At 44.5% G+C, this 22,056-nt stretch overlaps 4 protein-coding genes across 8 annotated transcripts; 1 reads left to right on the top strand and 3 right to left on the bottom strand.

The window, feature by feature from the left end:
• Positions 1-967: 967 nt before the first annotated feature.
• LOC127775717 (uncharacterized) lies at positions 968-4,099 on the bottom strand. The gene is made up of 2 exons (XM_052302006.1): positions 2,710-4,099; positions 968-1,492 (listed from the first exon to the last, which is right to left on the bottom strand). The coding sequence occupies exon 1, from the start codon at positions 4,097-4,099 to the stop codon at positions 2,729-2,731; it is 1,371 nt and encodes a 456-aa protein (XP_052157966.1). The 3' UTR covers positions 968-1,492; positions 2,710-2,728.
• An 818-nt stretch (positions 4,100-4,917) lies between these two features.
• Positions 4,918-9,635, bottom strand: LOC127776641 (protein FAR1-RELATED SEQUENCE 5-like). 4 transcript variants are annotated; one of them, XM_052303131.1, is made up of 6 exons: positions 9,344-9,635; positions 6,594-8,725; positions 6,392-6,522; positions 6,230-6,310; positions 5,841-5,914; positions 4,918-5,586 (listed from the first exon to the last, which is right to left on the bottom strand). In XM_052303131.1, the coding sequence occupies exons 2-5, from the start codon at positions 8,659-8,661 to the stop codon at positions 5,852-5,854; spliced, it is 2,343 nt and encodes a 780-aa protein (XP_052159091.1). In that variant the 5' UTR covers positions 8,662-8,725; positions 9,344-9,635; the 3' UTR covers positions 4,918-5,586; positions 5,841-5,851. The 4 variants fall into 4 exon arrangements, with proteins under 4 accessions (XP_052159091.1, XP_052159090.1, XP_052159089.1 ...); XM_052303130.1 differs by having other exon boundaries at positions 4,919-5,586; positions 5,841-5,917; XM_052303129.1 differs by lacking the exon at positions 5,841-5,914 and having other exon boundaries at positions 4,919-5,586; positions 9,336-9,635.
• A 481-nt stretch (positions 9,636-10,116) lies between these two features.
• On the top strand, positions 10,117-13,301 carry LOC127776642 (F-box protein At5g67140). 2 transcript variants are annotated; one of them, XM_052303132.1, is made up of 5 exons: positions 10,117-10,473; positions 10,559-10,705; positions 10,869-11,004; positions 11,627-11,725; positions 12,840-13,301. In XM_052303132.1, exons 1-5 carry the CDS (start codon positions 10,157-10,159, stop codon positions 13,038-13,040), a joined length of 900 nt encoding a protein of 299 aa, XP_052159092.1. In that variant the 5' UTR covers positions 10,117-10,156; the 3' UTR covers positions 13,041-13,301. The 2 variants fall into 2 exon arrangements, with proteins under 2 accessions (XP_052159092.1, XP_052159093.1); XM_052303133.1 differs by having other exon boundaries at positions 10,139-10,473; positions 10,878-11,004.
• A 2,858-nt stretch (positions 13,302-16,159) lies between these two features.
• LOC127776329 (caffeoyl-CoA O-methyltransferase 1) lies at positions 16,160-18,672 on the bottom strand. The gene is made up of 5 exons (XM_052302683.1): positions 18,417-18,672; positions 17,254-17,522; positions 17,085-17,164; positions 16,840-16,984; positions 16,160-16,767 (listed from the first exon to the last, which is right to left on the bottom strand). Exons 1-5 carry the CDS (start codon positions 18,442-18,444, stop codon positions 16,342-16,344), a joined length of 948 nt encoding a protein of 315 aa, XP_052158643.1. The 5' UTR covers positions 18,445-18,672; the 3' UTR covers positions 16,160-16,341.
• Positions 18,673-22,056: the final 3,384 nt, after the last annotated feature.

Genomic DNA, 22,056 nt, shown 5'->3' with positions numbered 1-22,056 from the left:
ACGACGTGTATTTTCTCTAAAACACAACGAAGCAAAGGTTGGGATGGCTAGCGCAACGCGCTCTCAATGCGCAGGCCCAGGTTCGAATCTCCATCCCACACCCTTTTTCTATACATAAAACATGCGTGGGCCTGAAGGCAATGTGCTGGGCCTTAGTGTTGGCCCATTTATCTGCTTGGTCCGGTCCGACCGAGTCGGTTTACCGGTTCAGCGGTTCAATCCGGGTCGAGTGCATGTCCGGTCTTTCAATTGAACCGAACTGTGGAGATCTCTGGTTCTGGTTTTTTCCGGTCGAACCGCCGGTCCGGTCCGGTTTTTTCACTATGGCCGGTGGTTCAACCGAAAAAACCGGAACCAGCGACCTTGGCGGCTTGGTTCAATAAAAAGACCGCCCCTGCGATCGAATCGGTAAAAAACCGGTGAACTGAAGTGGTTTTTATGAGAACCGGTGAACCAGTAGCGGTTTTTTAATAATCGAACTGATTTTTAATTTGTCCTATCAGTATGGCATTATGAATTTATTATGTTAGCACACTACATTTATTATTTTTGATGTTGTGGCCATATAATAATAGATATACTAGTTATTAATACATATTTTCACCAATTTGTGATGATTCTATATTTTTGCAATAATACAAATCAAATATAATATTAATAAATAAAAAACCGGTGGTTCGACCGGTGAATCGGTGAACCTACGACTAGAGCGGGACGGCCTCCGGTCCGAATTTTTTTTTACTATGGGAGGGAGTACTTTGGTAGTGCGAACATGGGCCCTGAGATGGGTTTCAGCCTGAGAAACTGCAGCCTGGCATGCACTCAGTGAGTTGGATGTGATGTGATGCTGGAAGAATTAGCAATTGGGCGGTTGGCCCAGTGCCCCAGCTGATAGCTAACAGCCTCAACAACTCAGCCAGTGCACAAAAATTGAAAGAAGCGAGACAGAAGAGCGAAAAAGTCTGAATACAGCAGAAAAGTGGCATATGCACTCGATAATTTGCCTAATTGCCTTCGGTATAATACTTTACTATACTCAATACATCAGCTTAATAGTCGAGATATGCATGTCAGTGCATCCATGTTCAGCAATGCCATCCAGGAACTATCTCGACATCTCGTGTTTCTAATCAATTTTAGCTGAGCTTCTCCGGCAGAAGAGGTAGGAATTACTTTCGTGTACTCGGATGGCTGCCAGTGCCACCTCCTCGCCGCGACAAACATGCTCATACTGTTGTTTCCTCGTCGAAATCAGCTGGAAGGTAACCTTTGGGTGCCTGATTGAAATGGACGCAATTCCCATGTGAAATGTGCAGCCAGCTTCTCCAACTCTCCAACCATGAACTTTTTCCAGCTTCAGCTACCGCCCAACAGGATGATGTTATTCAGAATTTGCAGCCTGCATGTTAGAAGATGGACGTTTTCTTTCAGCTGTGTTTGTGTCGATGCGATGATGCCTTTTGGTTTGCTGAGTAGCAGTACAACACAAGTCCTGAAAAGCCAATGGAAGATGAATAAATGATCTTTATTGAACAATGCAGCTCAGGTATTCTTGTACTGTACAAACACAGACAGTATCATCATAAGATGTGCACGATAAATCCTGCACATGGTTTTAATAGATTTCTAAGGTTCACAATACTAGTCAGTTATCTTGGGAGAAATCATTTCACACTATAAAATCCATTTTTACAAGTCATTGTCCAGTTATTATGATGGTTTTTTCATGCAAGCTCATGATTTTATTATTTGACAGAGAAATATAAGTGTCACATAACAGATCTAGTTTAGTACATTTATGTTAAAGTATTCTCCAATTTTGTGCTACTTTGGTCAGTGTGTATTGAAGGCTTAAGTGGTGCTAATATTGCGAAAATGTAGGGGGTACTAGGGGCTAACATGCAGAAAAGTGAGAATACAATTTTATCAACAAAACTATGATTATTTAGAATTACAGTGCATGTTCTCAATGTATTACTGCTATATGAATTATGAAACTTCTTGGAAATATTGATGCATTAAAAAAATTTATGCAGACCATGAGCATATAACACGTAACCTATGCAAAGTGGTTTTTGGTGCAACACAAACTAGATCAAAGTTATTTTAATTTGATATCAAGGGCAGGGTTGATGGTGATTAAGCATGTTAATTGAAGCTACATCTTTTCATCCAGAATTAATTGCAAATCATGTGTGATTCACTGGTTCTCATGCTCCACTCCCATGGTGCTACACCAAGCTACCATTTCTTGAGAAGATATGTGGTCGTTCGAATTTGGGATGGGCATTCATATCCAAGACCATCCATTGATCAGAATCCTCACAAATGTAGCAACGTTTGACCAAAAGAATTTGTCATGTGCACATCTCAATTGAAAAAAACTTTGAATCTCTTGACTGCTTTGATAGCTGAAAAGAAAACCCCATTCTATGTCCTAAGTGAAACAAGATCTAACAGCAACCACTTGTGCATTACTTTCATCTGTCAATCAATAAACTGTCTCGACTCTCAAGTATCATTTGCAAATACTAGATAAGTAGCCTGGTACTTCAGCTGAATTGCCAAACAAATAAACAATAAGCACGCTGTAACTAAGGAAAACCACACTTAATGTTCAGCATCATGTTTTTGAATGTATAGCAGTTTGCTATATGATCATAATATATGCATAGAAAACAAAAGAGATGTGCATTTCCAATTGTTTACCTGTCAATCTACATGAATCTCAAAAATAACCATCCTCATCCTCGTCGTCGCTACTCCATAACATGTAACCGCCATTTATCCCAACACCCAATATGCCATCCATAATTTCCTCATCAGCAAATGCAGACATCGTCGTAGCACCGAACAACTTGGTCCTCGTCGCGACAATGTCATCGACAACACCATCCAAATCACTCGTATCCCAATCCACTATGAACTCATCATCATCTTGCTCATCTTCCTCTTCATCTCTGAATCCCATATGTGTCCCATTCCGCAGCATGTCCTCATCAACCTCCCCATTCTCGACGCGGTCCCATGGCAACCAAATGTCAGCCACACTTCCAAGAGCACGGCAACCATCGCCAACCACGACCGTTCTCAAGTCGGCGGCGCGCGCTTTCCGCACAGTGTCGGTGAAATCGGAGTCATCGGAGACGAGCACGAGCCAGTCAACGCCGCAGGCCACGGAATGCTTCACCTGGCGCTTGAGCGCGTGATCGGCCGCCTGCGGCTTGTCGGAGACGGTGCGGACGTGGACGCCGGCGCGGCGGAGCTCGGCGGCGAGGCCGTACCCGACCTTGGGGGTGAGGAGCTCCCGCGCGGCGTCGTCGTACTTGGTGTTCCCGGAGATGAAGCGCTCGCGGAACTTCTGCCGCTTCTTGCCCTTGAGGGAGCGGAGGCGCGAGAGCTTCTTGTTGCGCTCGCGCTGGTGGAGCTGGCGGAAGTGGCGGGTGAGGTCGGGGCGGGTGGGGAAGCGGCGGCCGCACACGGCGCAGGAGTAAGGGACGGGCGGGGACGCGGCGCCGGCGCGCTCGGCGCGGTCCATGGCGCGGCGCTCCCGGCGCTTGTCGGCGACCCAGGCGGGGACGTGGGAGAAGGCGTGGCGGTTGGCGAAGGCCGAGACGGACACGACGCGGCCGAGGAGGGACGCCGCGTCGCGGAGCGCGGTGGCGGCCGGGAACGGCGGCCCGCGCGGGGGCTTGTTGTCGAGGTCCCACAGCACCACCACCGTCGGCGGCCGCGCCGTCCACACGCCGTCCTTGCCACGGACCATCTCGACGTCGGCTATAGGACCCCCCGGGGTGGACGGGTTCTCGCCCGCCGACGCCGACGCCGACGCCACGGCGCGCCGGGACGGGTGGTCGGTGCGGAGGGAGAGGCGGTGGCGGAGGCGGGCGCGGCGAAGCGGCGAGGCGTGGAGGGGGGTGGGGTTGGCGGCGAGGTGGAGGAAGGAGAGGGGAGGCGGCATGGCGAGCGCGGCGAGGTCGCGCCCACAAGGTGTTTGGTTTGGAGTTGGGCGAGGGGTGGTGATGGATAGGGAGGGGAGGAGACGGGAGGCGGATTTTGGATTCGGTGGAGAAGACGGGATATGCCACTCCGCCTCCATCTTTTGCCCTATATATGAAATCGAAATCAGTCGTTACCAAAACTTAAAATTTAAAATTGATTGTAAAAAAATGTTTTGAAATTAATTTTAATAAACGTAACTTCTAAATCGCTAAGAAAAGTTTTACTCATAAATTACTGTTATTTTGCTAATTCGCAATATGACGTATTATCAGCGTGTGACTGTGCTGCACTGCACGCCTGCACTTTCAGAATGAAAATTTAAAATAACATGCATTCCCTCTGTACCATAATATAAGGGATTTTAAGTTTTTCTTATATTGTTTGACCACTCGTCTTATTAAAAAAAATTGGAATTATTATTTATTTTTTTACTTACTTTATTATCCAAAGTACTTTAAGCACAACTTTTCGTTTTCTATATTTGCACAAATTTTTTAAATAAGACGAGTGATCAAACAATATAAACAAAAACTCAAAATCTCTTATATTATGGGACGGAGGGAGTATTTATTTGGAATAAAATGGTATGCTAGCTTAAACTAAGATAAATTCGTTTGACTAAACTGGTATGCAAATTTTAAATAAGAGACATGTATTTGACAAAATTGGTTAAAGCACTGAAAGAGTGGAAGTTCACGACTTTAGAGAACTTGAATATTTAAAATAAGATATTTATTTGACAAAACTGGTTACGAAGCATTGAAAAGTTCATGACTTCAGAGAATTTGTTCAACAAAATTGGTTATGAAGCAGTGAACCAAATTTGCCATATTTTTATGGTCAAGTGCCCCTGCGCTGCTGGGCTACCCAGTTTCTGCTTGTAATTGCAATTCAAGACACATTCGTTAAAGAAAATTGTAAAAGTATGAACAATCGAAGAGCATAGACAGTTTCAATATCAGATCAATACTGCTGTGTCATCTTAATCAGCAGTCAGATTGTACAGGTACACTAAATTAGATCCAAAATCTTCACAAAAAAAACATATAACAAGGTCAGTTTGGAACTACTGCCTCCCATGCAGAGACGGTGCACTTCACTGAATCTGCATGAGCTTCCATTTCAGCTTCCTTTTCACATTGTTCTGCAGCTCAACTCCTTCGAGAAGGGATGCTATCTGCTCTTGACAACTAGTAGCACCATGGGCCAAGAGGCAACAAGGGCGCCAGCTGATCATCTTTTAGCCCAAAGAATCTGATCCTGTAAATAGCTAGTGACTACTCCCAGTTACAACCTTTTCCTTAAGACAATGGAAGCAACATGTTCCTGGCCTCTATTCATCCAGCATCTACACTCCAATTATAACTTACAAGCCTACAGTCACCTAATTGACATTACTAGAACTCCACTTCAACAGAACAGAAACGTCAAAGACCAGAATAGTTACACACATCAACAGTTGCGAGCCAGAAATTAACATCCAAAAGCAACATCACACCTCCGGGAAGGTTGACAAAATCCATCCAGGTGGTTGGCTGCATCCATGTCCAAGCAGCATTTTCCAAAAGACGTCTTAGCAGATTCCTGGAAATCATGAGTGATATAGCATGTAAGGCTTGAAGTGCAGCACAGGTTGGTTCCTCCAATGAGCTGAATTTGAACCCCATAAACATTCATAACAAAGATGCTCAAAATAGTTGAGAAAATGCCAGGGAGATTCATTTCTGATCCTAGATATGCAGAGTAAAATCCTCTTGACAACAGTGGCAGCAAAAGCAATATGTAAATGGAGGTAGTTTCATATGGTTCCGTGGATTAAAAAACTAGGAATCATATACCTTACTGTCCTTCAGACATTCTTTGCACCACCAAAATTCAAATTGGGACGCATTGCAGAATATGCCGAGAAATCCTGCTGGTCATGTGTAAATGAATAGCAATAAGCACACCCATAGATGAATGTTTGATGGGTCAGATTCATTTTATTCTTGGAACTCCCCTCGAAAAATTTTCTTCTTGGAACTATTTCAGTCAACACAAGGATGGTGAAGTACCATCGTAAGCCATGGTACATATTTGAACAGTTCACAGTCCAGTTATTTCGCTTAACAACATTGACAAAAAATTATTTGCTTTAATCCCAGAATGGCATGTAGCAATATCGGCAATGAGCAGCTCAAATAACAGATAAGCAAAGTTTTTTAGGTCAGTCTGCTGACCGTAATACCTGTGGTGCACAAAGAGGCATTGTGTGCATGTTCGGATGCATGTAGATCTGGTTTGGTTGCATTGGGGCAGATGAAAAAGCCTGCAAAACATGAAGCATGCTGGTGTAAGATCAGTTTTATATGCCAGAAGGAAACAAAAACTCCCAGTAACATATGTGTACCTGATAGTACAACGGTCTACCAATTGTCGTGTTACCCTGAGCATCTTGTGCAGATTGAAACTGGTGCACATTAGTTTGGGCAAGAAGTTCAGGTACAGCTGAGGAAGTTGCTGGGGTTGGTTTTGCTTTTTCTGCACGGAGAGGGTATATTTTTTAACAAAATTGTGTTTTACAAGCATGAAGGAATAAATTTGCTACTCACTTGTGCTTGGTCCTTTAGATGATTTTTTCTTCTTTTTGTCCCTTTTACTGACATCTTTTGCAGCTTGACTACGCAAACTTCTAATTTCAAAGAATACATCAAGTGCTTTTTCTCCTGTTTCAAGGGTGTCCCAGAATATCTTTCTTGATTCATCCAGTTCCTGGCTCTTCGCTATAAGGCTACATGCATACTGCGTTGCCCGGTTGCGATATGCAAGTTCAGCCTCAGTGCATTCCTGTTGTGTTGAATCATCTTGACTAAGCTTATACATGCTTCTCCTGGCATCTTTTGTCCATCGTTTCGAAATGTACTTCTCAGGAATTGTGTCCACATTTTGCAGGCTGAAGGCTTTCAGAGCATGTGAACAAAGAAGACCCATCCTTTCAAACTTTCTGCAACCACAAGAGATTTCCATCGTGGAGGTATCAAGAAGAACGGTCCACACTTTTGATCCCCTCCCCTGCATAGTAATTTCAAACCTCAACAAGTTCCCACCACAAGAACTTTCATGGCATGAAGTTGCTCCGCATCCATCAAGAAATTCTGCCTCAAATAATTTGTATATCTTATGCGTGTAGGATTCTGCGGCCTGCTTCAGAACTGTACTGTGTTTAATTGCACGAACTGGAGCAGTTTGGCTACAGCGAAAATCCTCTTCAGATTCATTTCTACGTAGACCCTTGACAACCTTTTCTAGTAAAAGGGCAAATCGTGTAAGAGGGGTAGATTCATCAGATATTCCAGTAAATGTATTGTTTGAGACCTCCCCCCACTGAGATGAATTGATCCCACCATCGAAAGTATCTTTATTAAATGCTGAGCACCATTTATTGCGGGACCTATAAAGGTCGCTAAGCCAGCTATTCTCCTGTAACTTATATTCATTTAACATTGCGGCCCATGATTCCTCAAGCTCCGTTTCTGAGTTAGGTCCTTGCATGCACTTCATAAACATATTTTGAAATGTTTGAGAGGTATTTACCGTGCCTAAATGAGACTGTGCATTTTTCAGAATATGCCAATAGGAAAAACAGTGCTGCGTGTTAGGAAAAACCAGCTCAACTGCCTGCGTAATAGCGTCATCCTGATCAGTGAAAATTGATTTTGGAGACCGGCCACCCATTGACTCGAGGAATGATTTAAATAACCAAACATAGGAAGCTGAGGACTCATCTAACAAGAATGCACATCCAAAAACAATATTCTGCCAATGGTGGTTAACTCCAACAAAAGGAGCACATACCAGGCTGTATTTATTTGTGCGGAAGGTTGTGTCAAATATAACAGCATCTCCAAAGCAGTCAAAATCATTTCTACTTTTGGCATCCCTGAAGAAAAAGTTGGTCATACGACCTTCTTGATCAACTTGAACATCCCAATAGAACATACCTTCCTCATTGGTTCTACGCTTGAAATAGTTCACAAGACTTTGGCTGTCTCCTGCCTCGATTATCGTTATACCCTGCATGCTCACATGATTGTAGCAATCCCTTATAGTATACCCAGGAGGCTCCACAATATCACTTCCTATCATATGAGAGAAACCATTTATTGGATGTGATTCCGTAGATGCTTGTGGATCTATGACACCTGATTTTCCAACAGCAAGCGACTTTGCAGATCTCAACATGTGTCTTTCCCCAGGTTTAGCCAACTGGTGATTATGCATTGGGACAAAGCGTATGACTGTCCAGCGTCCTTTCTCATCAACTCTAAAGCGGATCATTGCTTTGCAATTAGTTCTTGTGTCTGGTCGATTAAAATTTGCTTCTGTAACTGGCTCATCGTACTTAAGCCCTTCTTTTGAGCAGTAGTAATCTTTTGTACGAATATTCTTCGTGCCAATGAAGTAAGACTGTTTACCCTTGCGGACACTAAAACCAATTCTATGTCCATAGTCACAATACAGTTTGTATGCCTCTTCCTCACTATGGACAACACAACCAAGAAGCTCATTGGCAACATCCTTGAGGCTCAAAGCATTTCCACCATCTTCCCCATTTTCAGTTTCTTCGCCATTGTCCTTCCTTTGAGGCCTTTCTTCTTCAGAATCTCGGCTACTGTCCATTTCTAATCAAGAAGTGAGCATAAGTCTTTGCATAAACAGCATCAGAGATAGCTCCACACAACTTCTGCAACAAAAGGAGAGAATTGTTCCACTTAAAATCCACAGGTGGTACAAAAATAAACACAAAATCGATAGAAAGGAGAAATCTACAGCATATGCGTCGTAATAAAATCCCCTACTTTATATAAGATGTCAAATGCAACGTGGTCAATTATGCTGGCAGTACTAGTTGGTACTACCGTACTAGTTGTTAGAGTGATCACTCATCCACTAAACTGAAGCCCCATGCAACATGTCTCATATCCTAGGATGTTGACTATCAATTATATTGGCATTCCTGGCTGAGAAAAGAAAGGAAAATTTTCATATATACTACGGAAAGCTCCATGGTTTCACTCATAATCAGACTGGTAACAAAGCTATGGAGTATGCAAATGCTGGAATCTAAACAACATCGTGAAACTGGGATACAATACAGAACAAACAAAAGGACCACATTCCTTAGCACTGGTTTCATCTACAACATCAAGCAATCCTACTTGCTTCAGAAGTTCAGAGTAGATTTTTTTTTTCTTCCCAAAAAAAAAAGCAACATCAATTCCTCACTCCAAGCAGCTCTACCTCTAACTAACGCAAGAGTAAGAGCACTAGCAATTCCACTAAGCGTCCCTCACCGGCTTACCCCGCAGGAGCGCACGGAGAGGGAGGTGCCGGAGCCCGGAGTGGCGCCGCGGCGGAGAGGCAGGGGGCGGGGGCGGGGCGAGGCGGGGAGCAGTAGCCGCGGAGCCCCACCTCAGGTCAGGACCTAGCCATGAGGAGGAAGGGGTGAGGGGCGGAGGGAGGCGCGGCACGGAGGAGGCCCTCCGCTTCCCGACGACACTCCGGCGGCCTCGCCGGAGCCCGGCGACGTGCGGTGGCGAGGGTTGGCGCCGGTCCACGGCGGAGTCGATGGAACCGGTCCAAGGGAGATCTGGTGGTGCTCCGCTGCGTGGCTGCGTGCACCTGGTCTTGGAGACTCTTACATGGACCCGTCTGACAGGTGGGCCCTCGATTCATTCGGCCCAATGGAACCCAGCCCAGATCGGCCTTGCTCCCCTACCAATTTCAAAGTCAAGGCCTCCTTTTACGTATGAATTAGGCAAAAAATTTCTATAGGATACACGCAATTTGTGTGCTTTTTGGTAGAGAACACCGTAAGGATGTTTTCTTTGGAGGGGCTAAAAAGGGGCAATTGATCGCTGGACACCCGCAACATTAGTGGATGGTTGTGGATTAACTCTGATCATTAACCAATGGAGGCAGACGATATGTCGATATCCTTCAGCGGCAAAAACCGTAAACTTTGGATGTCTTATAGCAGATTTTACCAATAACTAAGGCAGTTTCACTACAAATCCTAACAAAATTTGAACAAATTTGTGTGAACTTTTTTTTTTTTGAAAATTTTGGCAAGAGGCGTATTCGGTGGGCGTCTCGATGGCGCGAGGATGTCCACATGGTCATGCGACCTCGGCCGCAGCGCGCAGCAAAATTCCAAGCGATGGGCGCGCGTCGCGTCGCGTCAAGCTCACGTGAGCCATGGCGACCTCGACCATGGAGAAAGTATAAGCAAAGCCGCCCCCCGCCTTTCTCGCCTCCACGGCGAGCGCGAGGAGAAGCAACCGAGCCGAAGCGAGCCATGGCTGGTGGGGTCGTCATCGGCGTCGCGCCACCGGCGGCGGCGGAGGAGCCCGAGCCGCACGTCGAGCGGCTGCCGGCCGACCTCCTCGCGCACGTGCTCTCCCTCCTCCCATCCTTCCACGACCTCGCCATGTACGCGCTCTTGCTCTGCTCGTGGTGATCGACGCGCGACGCCGTGGCGTGGCGTGACCTGCTTGTGTTGTTTGCTCGGCTGCAGGGCGGGGGGAGTGAGCCGGCGGTGGCGCAGGGCGGTGGAGAGGTCGCTGGCGGGGCGGCGGCGGATGAGCTTCGCGGGGCAGCGCACCGGCGACGACTCCACCGCGCGCTTCGTCCGCGCCGCCGTCAACCTCCGCGACCTCGACATGTGAGTAGTAGCCGATTGATTCCCCCTTATTCAGCCACAACCCTCGAATGATCAATCGATCAAGCTAAAACTTCTTGTTGCTGCTGCTGCTGCTGCTGCTGCCAGATTGTGACCTTTTTTTTTTTTTTTTTTTTTGCCTAACTTTGTTTCCCCGTTCTTGGAGTTCACGAAGCTGCTGGGGCTGCCAGATCACCGATCAAGGATTGATCAGGATTTCCACCGCCGATTGCGTCAAGAACCTCACCTCCATCTCTCTCTGGGGATTGGCTGGGATCACCGATAATGGCGTCATCCAGCTGGTAATCATTTCTTTCAAATCCCCGTCTAAAAGATTAGTAGTTTTTAAGTTATGTTCATCTTGCAATTAAGGATTGGGAATTTTCTGATTGACCAGGCAGGTGTGCCCTGTCTCTGATTGAACTTTTAAGCCGTCTTACTTGGAAACATGGAGAAAACAGGCAAAAAATTTGCTGTTTTGTGTTGGGAGACTTGGCAACTTGGCTCATGATTGTGCTATGTTTGTGTCATTGTTTCGGTAATAAAACCGTCTTAGATGTTTCAAGGGCATACTCAATGGTATGTCAATTGATTACTGATTATTGGCTATTGCTATCATAGTGTATAAGAAGCCAATAAGGATTTGGATAGGAATTTATAGTGTTGCAGGATGTTGTCATGAACTCATGATGCATTGTTAACGTGTTGTTTTCATTCAGAATAATAATCCACTGTTCATATCCGAAAATTGCAGAAAAACAAACCTTTTTTTCAGCATATTATAGTCCAAATTATGTCTCAAGTTTCCATTTACCCATTTGTTTATCAACAATAATCAGTTGGTTCATAATTTACCCTGCACTACCGAAGGACATCTTTGATGTGTCGTAATAAATACTGTGCTTTTGTCAACCTTCCCTGCAGGTTTCAAGAGCGCATTCTTTGCAGCACCTGAACATTGGTGGAACATTTATCACAGATGAATCGTTGTATGCAGTTGCAAAAAGTTGTATAAATCTGAAGGTATGTTTCTTAATCTGGAAACACTTTCGTGTCTGCAAATTAAACATGACAAGGTACCACATAAAAAAGATCCTAGAAGTCAACAAATATTCTGTCTACAGTATGTACGATGTGTTTACAGTAGTTGATACTTTGAAATGAGTCATTTCATGGGGAAAAGAATGATGGTTGAACTGACAACCTTGGCAGATTCGCCATGGCTTGTTCTTTGAATTGAAGTAGACAAATGATGTTACTGGTTGAGGTTTATTCTCAGGTTCTGGTCAGGATATGTATGCAGTTATTGCTATTATTTCTGCTATTATCTTAGTGGCTGCGATCCTGCTATTATTTCTGCTTAAAAACACCCCTGCCTTTAGCATTAAAAGGGTACTGTAGTTCTTTTGGAAAAAATGATGGGGGAGCTTTGTCATGCTTAATTGGGGGATAGGAACCTATATCAATATATCATCTTGATGATCTTGTTCTTTCTTGCACCATACCTGGGCCATGTACTATCTCAACCTCTATGATAAAGACTTCAATACTGATCAGTGATCAATTGCTTCAGAATTATGCTTGTTCCTGTCTTGAAGTTGCTCATCAGTTCGCGTTTCAAAAAAAAAAAAAAAAGAGAGCTTCTCATCGGTTCTGGTATCAGTAGGAGATGAGGATATGTTCAGGAAAGAAGTAAAATCTTTGAGAGTGATCATCTTAAGATGGGCATAGAATCCTAGGCGATTCAAGCCTTCTAGTATGTGATCATTTGTGCTCATCTGTGGCATCTGATTCTCTTTCTTTCTTGTTTTTTTTTTCTAAAAAGGAAGAAGTCTTCTAGATGTTCTTCACATAGTATCAGATAAAATTACCTAGAACTATGCCATCGCTATCACACTTACATAGCCAGCAAAATTACTTATGACAATTGAAATATAACTATAGATTTATCGTCATCAAGAGCTAGCGTTGAAACACAGCATGGTGATACTAATCCACACGCTTAGATTACTTGAAGAGTCGAACTACGGATTAAGTACGAATTAATAAAAACACTGACAAAGTACAGATGAATTCTCTAGTCACATTTGCACGGTGTTTTTTGCTTGACTTTGATTGCGATTGACCGGCGATGCAGAGCATCATAGTGTGGAGCTGCCGCCACGTCACGGAGGCCGGCCTGGTGGCGCTCGTCGGCGGCTGCCGGAGGCTGGAGTGCATCAACGTCGGCGGGATGAGGGTGCCGCCGGAGAGCTTCGCCGGACTTCTCGCCATCAGACCGGCGCTGCAGATCAGGTCCATCCCTCAGATCCTCAATGCCAACGTCCAGGTCTCATGAAAGACCTGATGAAAAATACCATCCATTTCATAAAGTAAATGGGAAAAAGAAAGAAAGATTCGTGAATGATTCACTTTTGAATCGAATAAGATTCATGAAAGGGACTCGTGCTGTGTCTTGATTCTTTGTGTTGTGTTGATTTATTGTTTTATTTTACATGACCCTTGCGTTGTGCTGATGTGTTGTGTATATTTTGGCTTGTACATTACTGCGCATACAGAAATACAGAATAAATGTATACCATACAGATTTATGGATTCATCATTATTTCTATACGGAAATTGAACGAGAATTCTTTGCATATCTGATATTTTTTTAAAAGAAAAATCATTTCTCTGTGAGTGTATCCATCAGGATAACGCATCCAGATGTAAACATCTCACCAACTAAGCGTTGAGAAAAACATGTGAGGGAGACAATGACACGAACCCAACCCAAACTCTGTTAGTAGTTGCTTCGATCGAACTGTCCTATAAGAGCAAGTTTAATAGGATAACCCAATGCTAGCTCCAATTTATCTATAACCAATCTAATAACTAATTCAGACAATAGTTATTTACTATACTATTAATATATGGTCTCATCTGTCATACACACATTGTGTCTTGGAGTCCGTACTGCAGCTGACTACAGATCGCCCGCTGCTCTTCTCTCTCATCGTTTATCTCGTTAAAATATGTTTATAGCTGGCTAATAGTTTGCTATTGTACCTGCTCTAAGATGCCACTTTTTGTCAGTATGACACTATGATGGACACAATTTCTTTTCAAGATGGTTAATCTGATGAACTTACACTTCCATAAGGTTAAGTCTAAAACAGAAAATTAAGTGATCGTCTGATTTGTAGCAGAATAAGCCTAATCATTTCGATGTAGGCCACTAGGCCAGAATGGATAACAAAAGTGCACCATGGTATCTGTCCTTTTCTAGCCCAAATCGAGCCCGTTTCACCTAGCAGGACAGTGGCCCAACTAAAATCCTTATCACCTAATACTGGGAGCTATTTAAAGCTTGAGAATTCTTGATGGAATAAGTTCATCCGAGGTGCCTTAACTTAACTTGTCAACGAATCCGATTTCCGTCCTTCAACCGAAAAACCAGATAGAATGGGTCCCTCAACTGTCAAAACAAGTTTAGATGAGGTCCCTCGGCGGTTTTGGCTAATGTGACACCTACATAGTTAATTTGACCCGGTCTTCATCTGACATGGCACATGAAGCAAAATTTAACAATTTTAAAATCTAGTACTACTTAAAAAATAAGAGATGTTTCCTTCGTCCATCTAAATAAAAAGAGTAGCGAAAAAAACCAAAAAAACAGAAGTCCGATTCCCTTAAAAAGGGAGAAAACAAATAAAAAAAGTCGGAGAAAAAATATAGCGAAAAAAACAAAATAAAAAAAAAGAAAAAAACAAAAAAAAGTCCGAATTCCCTTAAAACGGGAAAAAAAAAGTTGGAGAAAAATAGCGAAAAAAAAAGCATAGATCCGATTCCCCTTAAAAAGAGAAAACCTAAAAAAATGTCCGATTCCTATGCAAGGCAAAAAAAAAACATGTCCGATTCATATGCCAAAAAAAGTGGAGAAAAAAAATAGTAGATCCCATTCCTTTAAAAAGTGGAAAAAAAAATCCTGTTTCTACTTAATTCTATTTCCACGTACAGTTTTTCTGTTTTTCTTCTCTTTTTTCGTTTCTTTTCCTTTTTTTTCTTTCCCCCCTTTTTTTCGGTTTTTTATTTCTTATTACTATGTATGTATACAAACTTTATATACTGTATATTTTTTCTTTTTTATACGTACCTATATAAGCTTTGTATACTTCTCCATCTCTACTATTTAAAAAAAATCAAAACATTTCCTTCGTTTGTCCCTACTTAAAAATTGAAGATATTTTTGTCGGCATTTTGGTATGTCATCTATGTATGAGTCGTTTTTTAAGTTTGTTTTCTTTTGAAAATACATATCCGTATTTGAGTCGGTTTTTAAGTTCATTCTTTTTGGGAATACAACAAGGACTCCTAATTCCAGGTCATGATTTTTTTAAAAAATATGTATATCCAAGCGAATTTCTACAGTGAATATTATATTAACTAAACCATATAATTATAATAAAATTAAAATAACCTTTACCCGCTGTAACTCACGAACATTTTTTCTAGTTAAAACAAAATATGTGGGCCTGCATGTCAGTTAGATAAAAGATACAAAATAGTAGGACCCATACCCTCCACCACTCTCTTCTCCCCCCCCCCCCCCCCCCCCCCCACCACCCCGGGGCGCTCTCATGCGAAGCCGGCGGGGCGGAGAGGGCAGAGTGGCGGCGCACGAAGCCGGCGGGGCAGAGCGGGCCGGCAACAAACCACAGCGGATGTGTGCGTTCTCCTCCTCCTCCTCCTCGTACCCGTTGCCATCGTCATCGTCTTCGGGTGCGGCGGCGTTGCCGCCCATGGCGATGACGCTGTCAACATTGGAGGGCGTCGCGGAGGACGGCGAAAACGGGGGCGTCGGCCGCGAGCCCGCGATGATGAGGTGCGCGTCCTCCGCCTCCTCGAACCCGTCACCATTGTCGTCGTCGATGAGTGATAATTGAAGTGATCATGTTATGCCATAACTAGCACAAATCATAAAAGTGTTCACAGGAACAGCTCTCCAAACCAACTGTACTTAAGACTTCGGACGCTGAGAATTAAATCCTTTGAAGCTAATGCCAGCTACTTCCAAACTAACATGCAGCAAATTATCTCTACATCGAGTTGTCATTATCCACCAACTACTGAAGAATTCAGATAACGGATGCCATCTTCAGCTAACCAAGTAAAAGATCAGAATTAGTCCAGTCCACTCTACACGACTACACTCTCCACAAGCACTAAACTATTGGTAGAAGAATTCAGTTTGAGCTGCCAATACTGAAGGAATTTACTGCCAAAACCGGTCAAATTTAATTATCAAGTCAATATTTGAGATTTCAATCCAAGAACAATTCAGAAACAGAACAAAACAGCTTTGCTAATGCTGCCAAAGTTTAGCAATGCTGGACAAGACAACAAGAATGAACATTCGAGTTTCATCAGCAGCACACACTCACCATTGTCGCGCAACGAAAGCTAACAAAAACCAGGTCAATTTATAATGCAATAATATTATTGTCTCAACATTTATACATATATCAAATAACGTTTTCCAGTACCTTTCAAATTACAAAAAAAAAGCCAAAAATTATACAACTTAGTTATAATTTATAAATTTATAAATGACTAGTTCTTGGGCATCGGCCGGAGTCGCACTCGCGACGGCGGTGGGCTCACTTGACGCGGCGGCAGAGGGTGATGCCGTCGCCGACGGGGAGCTGGCAGATCTCGACGCGGTGGTCGGCGGCGAGGGCCTTGTTGAGCTCGAGCACGAAGTCGCGGTAGTAGCGGATGTACTTGCGCATGGGGGCGTCGGCGGGGAGCACGACGGAGCCGTTCCAGAGCGTGTTGTCGTAGCCGACGAGGCCGCCGACCTTGACCAGCTTCATCAGCCGCTCGTGGTAGTTGAGGTAGTTGTCCTTGTCGGCGTCGACGAACACGAAGTCGAACGACCCATGGTTGCCCTCCTCCTCCACCAGCTGGTCCAGCACCGGCAGCGCGGGTCCCTCCCGGAAGTCGATCTTGTGCGCCACTCCCGCCTTCTCGATCGACGGGAGCCCCAGCTCGTAGTTCTCGCGGTTGATGTCCATCGCCAAGATCTGCATCATTAATCGATTGGGTTTATTGCCAGATCTGCGATGGAAGAGAGGGGGGATTTGCGTGTTGCTGACCGTGCCGTCGTCGGGGATGGCGAGGGCAGTGGCGAGGAGGGAGTAGCCGGTGTAGACGCCGATCTCCATGGTCTTCTTGGCGCCGATGAGCTTGAGCAGCAGGTTCAGGAATTGCCCCTCGTCCGCCGACGTCGTCATCAGGTTCCTGCAAGAACAACATCGATCCCTCCCAATCGAATCAAATCGATGTCGCCGAGCTCCGATTCGGGGCCAAGAGGAGGAGGAGGAGGGGATTCATGGCGTACCATGGATGGTTGGCGGTGACCTCGCGGAGCTCCTTCATGCACTCGTGCTCGCGCGGGTACACGCTCGTCTCCAGGATGTACTGCGGAAGCGAACACCGAGTCAGGCAAGGTCAGCCACGGCGGCGGAGGTTTTCCGGCGAGGAGGGGATGGCCGGAGACGGCGGGTTACCTGGTAGAGATCGTCGCTCTTGAGGAGGCTCTTGTGGCCGACCTCCGAGTGCCGCGTCTTCTGCTCGCCGCCGCTGCTCCCATTCGCCTGCTCCGTCGTCGCCGCCGCCGCCGCCGACGCCGCCTCGGCCATGTCGTGAGATCTGTGTAGCAGCTTGCTGCGATCTCTCGCTCGCCGGGGATCGCCGGATTGACTTCGCCGACGAGGCAACGACGCCTCGCGCGGCTTATATAGCGCGGCGGAAGAGTGGGAGGAGAAGAGCGTGTGAACTGCAGAAAAAAAATTAAAAAATGCGTGGAAAAAATCTCCGAGGAGAGGAGGGGAGCGTGGAAGAGTCGCGCCGACAGGTGGGCCCGGAGTGTCAGTGGGAGGGGAGGGCGGGTACGGTACAGTACAGTACAGAGTTGGGTTGGTGAGTGAGGTGGTTTTGGGTCGGTGAGGGTGGTGGGTGGTGGACGGCGATTGGGCCGTGGGCCTGATTGCTTATTTACTCTCCTCCACGTCTTCTTCGCCGTGGAGGAGGAGGTGCACCGCCAGGTTCGTGGACCGCGTCCATGCGGTCTCGCGGGGATCTAGCCATCGGGGTTTACGAAACCGCGTGATTATCACGTGTAGTACCACTCTCAGTTTTGAAATGACGATATATATCTCATAGTAACGTCGGACCGGGAAAGAAGAAGGTGGGTGGTCAAGATGGACTTTTGACAGTACGTAGGTGGGTCAAATCACAAATTAACTTATAAATTAAATAAGTGGGTAACCCAAGTATTTATGGGTTGATTCACTTGTAGCTTTAGATCGTTCTGGTAAGAGAGCGATAGGCCCACGTGGGGAGCCTATGATTGTTGCCCTTACTAGTATCGGTGTGCACGTAGCAATCTAAAACTTGTGGTGATCTACGTTACCCAGATACGGCGATACGGATACGGATATGTGATACGCTGATACACCATCTTCCCAAAAACAATACAGAGATACACATATATATACACATATATTAAAAAATAGAAAAAAAATTGAAGAGTAAATTAGACATTAGCATATATAGCAGAGCACGCAACACCAAGTCATCAACATCAGATTCCAGTATCTTACCAAAGTAGGAATAATATAAAGCTAAAGCAGTGCATATATAAGTGCAGGATTACAATATCTCAACATACCTCCACGGGGGCTTCTTTTCATCATCATTGGGTGGAATCACACGAACAGCATTCTAAGATGTTGCCAGCCATTGTTGGTCCACTGCCACTAGTTGCTCGTCTCTCTTGATGCATCACCAAGACACCAACAACATTGCCACTATTATTGCTACCACTGCCACTACTTCCACTTCTAAAATCTATTGAATCTAACAAATACGATGGAGGCCTGAGGAGATTTACCAGCGGCTTGCAGCTGCTGACGACGGCGGCGCTGCGCCCGCCGGAGACGACGGCGGACGCGTGGAGCTGCAGGCCTGCAGCTGCTGACGGCGGCGGCGCTGCGCCCGCCGGAGACGACGGCGGAGCTGCAGCTGCTCCGCGGCGCTACGGCTGCTGACCGCGGCGGCGCGGCCCGGCGACGGTGGACGGCGGCGGCGTGGCCCGGCGACGGTGGATGGCGGCGGCGCGGCCCGACGACGGTGGACGGCGATGGCACAGGCTCGGCGACGGTGGACGGTGGCGCACGAGAGAACGAGCAGGTTTGGGGAGGCGGCGCTGCGATTTGGGGGAGGGGAGTTTGGCTCGCGGGTTGGGATTTTGATCGATGGATTTAGGGATTGGAGTATCGGAGACGTGTCGGGATTTTCTTTATTTATCTGAAAATTGTAAAAAGAGGGGATACGTAAGGGATACGTATCGGGGCGTATCCGATACGTATCCGTATCCGGAGGCGTATCCGATACGGATACGTGGCCTCCCAGGCGTATCCAGGTAACGTAGGTGGTGATATGACGGTAGAGGGACGAGAAGGAACTGGGATATCTCGAAATTTTTCGATCGTATCGATACCGTTTTCGCAAAATTAATATAATAATTATATTTTTAGCAACTATTATAGTTTAGGGTGAATAGCCAAAGTGGTCCTCCAAGTTTCAATCTATCCATATTAGTCCTTCAAGTTTTTATTTTTAATTACTCCTATATTTTATAACATAAAAAATATGAAATAACAAATATATATATAAGATAAATAAGATAAACAATGTAAAGTTCTACAATCCATATATGAAGAACTAACATTTAAGTGTTATAATGGTCCAACAAAGTTAATAGAGAGCTGTTATAGCGATCGTGAAGCACTACAACAGGTTGTTATATCGGTAGCGAAGCGCTATAGCGGACGCTAAGTTACAACATGCTATCTTTAGTCCGCTACCTTGTAGAGGTAGCAGTAGAGGTCCGCTACCACTATAGCGGCCGCTATTGCGGGCGCTACGAACGCTATTTATTACATTGGTTCAAACTTATCCTTGAACCCATTTAGAAGCCACATGGCTAAACATAACCAATAACTCTCTTGATAAATAACACTTTTACCCCCTCATTCACATATTTATATAAAAGAAAAAATGGCATGCAATGAATTTTTTTATAGATAGTGTGTAGTAATATATGTAAAACGAAAATAAATTATGTGCATGCAAGTGTATGCAATAGCCATTACTTATGCTTCATACACACATGTTGAAATAATGGGAAGTATTTCTGCAATGTTGTTTATTCATCTTGGTTTGGTTTCTCTTTTCTAGTATATAGTTGTATACAAATTATGGGCAAAATGGATATTTTCTAACAGAAATATTGAATAGAAATAGCCATATGGCATATTAAGTGAACTCAAGGATGATTTTAAATAAAAACAAATACTTAGAGGACTTACGTGGATAAAATGAAACCTGAAGAATCAAATGAGCCTTCCGTGAAATTTGAGGGACTAAATTAGCTATTCACCCTATTGTTTATAAAATTATGTTTCTCTAATTTCTGTTAGTGTCGAATTGAAGTTGATACTGAATAGTTAAATATATAAATATGGAAATTTTCAGACTATTTCAGTTCTTTCCTGTAAAAATAATAAAAACATTAATACTGTTTCCGACCGATTCCGATCATTTTTACAGCGCAGTAGTTGCAGCACACGCGCTACGCGCGAAGTAGTAGTCTGAACGTGAGGAACGTTTGAACGATCAGTTCGTTCTGAAATTACGATGACCATTTTGAGCAAGATCAGTAATAATACCAGTCGTCCGCCCGGTGCATTGCATATTTTAATATTTCAGAGTATTTCATATTAAATTAATACTGTATAAAATGGTAAGCTGAGAGTCTAAGATGAATACAACTCTATGTTTATTACGCCCTCTACTTTTGAATAATTAATAGCAGAACTATTATTGGCTGTGTACGCCCTCGCAAGGTGTAGAGGCCGGGTTTAATATAATCTATTATCTAAAAAAATAGCAGAACTATTCATTCTCAAGCTATTTTGTAATTGTACAGGAGTATCTGGGCATGATATTATTATTGTATGGCCGGGCAGTTGCTGGTATCAGCAAAACGGTTTCTCCAAGGGAAAAAAAATACACAAGTGACGGAGTATCCGGAGAGAGGATGCTGACAGTTTCAAAAAGAAAAAAAAAGGGGATGCTGACGAGTAAAACTGTACCGGCACGCAAGCGAGGATGAGGTGTTGGACAGTTGGAGTCTTGGAGACTTTGGAGTTTGGAGGCGACCATGACCACACGACACCAACGCTATCCAGCGCTGTACCTGATCATCTGCTGGCTCCTCCTTCGGGCCGATTCAGGCATGACGGCCCAGTGGATCAAGTGTTAGCTGCTGCGAGCCTGCGACTAACACTGTGTTGCTTTCTCGACACTGTCCGGGTCTCCCGGACCATTTGCTGCGAAATGAGAAGATTTGGCTCGGCCTGATGGCTATTTTGGTTTGATTCTCTACCATAATTTTGGTAATTCAAAAGTTTCGGCATCTTTAGGCATTACCAAATTTTATATGGTAAAGTTGCTATTATCTAATACATGGTGTTGGTAAAATTTGGCAAAAATTCAAATATCTAGAAAACGTCGGTGAAAAGTGCCAAAGAATTGGAGGGCCAAAATCTAGCAGTAAACAAGAACAAGCCTGAGTGAGCACTCCCAGTGGTTACTGAGCCTGTGAGCTGCATGGACAGGATCACAGGACGACAGGAGGAGCTCCACCAGGATCATCTTTGCACGGTAGCGGCTTGCTTTCAGTAGTGCCGTCCTTGACCGGTTGATCCAGGTCTTGATATCACTTTGATGTATTATTGGTTCAGCATCTTCAAGTCCTAGCCACTAACCCATGACCATTAGCAACACAGTAAGGACGTGTTAGTATTGTCTAGCTATGTTCAGGTTAACACCAAAACGTTGCATCACCGTGCTGAACAAGGTGGTCTTTCCTTGTTGACTTCCTAATCGTCAACGATGTGGTCAGGGAAAGCGAGCCCACTGTTCTTCACATCGGAACCGTATCCTCTGACATTTTCCTTCAATCCACACCATTCATTCTAAATCAACGGCCACAGACTAATTGGCATCTAATTAACTAATCAAATTAACTAGCAGATTATGTAGGTATATGTACTTAATAGGTGGGAAGGATTTTTTTGTTAGCACTAAAGCAGTCTCTTCATCTTCATTAAACATTAACCCATCCGCTTGTATATTCAGAATTGCCTCGTTTTGACGGAGGATGGCAGCACAAAATTGATGCACAGGATTCACTTCCTCCAGGATAATGTGCAAATCACTGCATCTAACAAGTAAGTGAAACA

Source organism: Oryza glaberrima, chromosome 6 (genome assembly GCF_000147395.1).
Source record: "Oryza glaberrima chromosome 6, OglaRS2, whole genome shotgun sequence".
NCBI lineage: Eukaryota > Viridiplantae > Streptophyta > Magnoliopsida > Poales > Poaceae > Oryza > Oryza glaberrima.
The sequence above is the reverse complement of the archived record's forward strand: the minus strand, read 5'-3'. Positions and strand labels throughout refer to the sequence as shown.

What these genes read in the sequence shown, in the direction of transcription:
- LOC127775717 (XM_052302006.1), bottom strand. Translation starts at nt 4,099, where the DNA reads ATGGAGGCGGAGTGGCATATCCCGTCTTCTCCACCGAATCCAAAATCC.
- LOC127776641 (XM_052303129.1), bottom strand. Translation starts at nt 8,661, where the DNA reads ATGGACAGTAGCCGAGATTCTGAAGAAGAAAGGCCTCAAAGGAAGGAC. An exon ending in GTAGACCGTTGTACTATCAG is followed by an intron (nt 6,311 to 6,391) that starts GTACACATATGT and finishes CATGTTTTGCAG; the next exon opens with GCTTTTTCATCTGCCCCAAT. An exon ending in TGCCTCTTTGTGCACCACAG is followed by an intron (nt 5,587 to 6,229) that starts GTATTACGGTCA and finishes CATGATTTCCAG; the next exon opens with GAATCTGCTAAGACGTCTTT.
- LOC127776642 (XM_052303132.1), top strand. Translation starts at nt 10,157, where the DNA reads ATGGTCATGCGACCTCGGCCGCAGCGCGCAGCAAAATTCCAAGCGATG. An exon ending in ATAATGGCGTCATCCAGCTG is followed by an intron (nt 11,005 to 11,626) that starts GTAATCATTTCT and finishes CCTTCCCTGCAG; the next exon opens with GTTTCAAGAGCGCATTCTTT. An exon ending in AAAGTTGTATAAATCTGAAG is followed by an intron (nt 11,726 to 12,839) that starts GTATGTTTCTTA and finishes CCGGCGATGCAG; the next exon opens with AGCATCATAGTGTGGAGCTG.
- LOC127776329 (XM_052302683.1), bottom strand. Translation starts at nt 18,444, where the DNA reads ATGATGATGAAAAGAAGCCCCCGTGGAG. An exon ending in GTCACCGCCAACCATCCATG is followed by an intron (nt 16,985 to 17,084) that starts GTACGCCATGAA and finishes TTGTTCTTGCAG; the next exon opens with GAACCTGATGACGACGTCGG. An exon ending in CCATCCCCGACGACGGCACG is followed by an intron (nt 16,768 to 16,839) that starts GTCAGCAACACG and finishes TTAATGATGCAG; the next exon opens with ATCTTGGCGATGGACATCAA.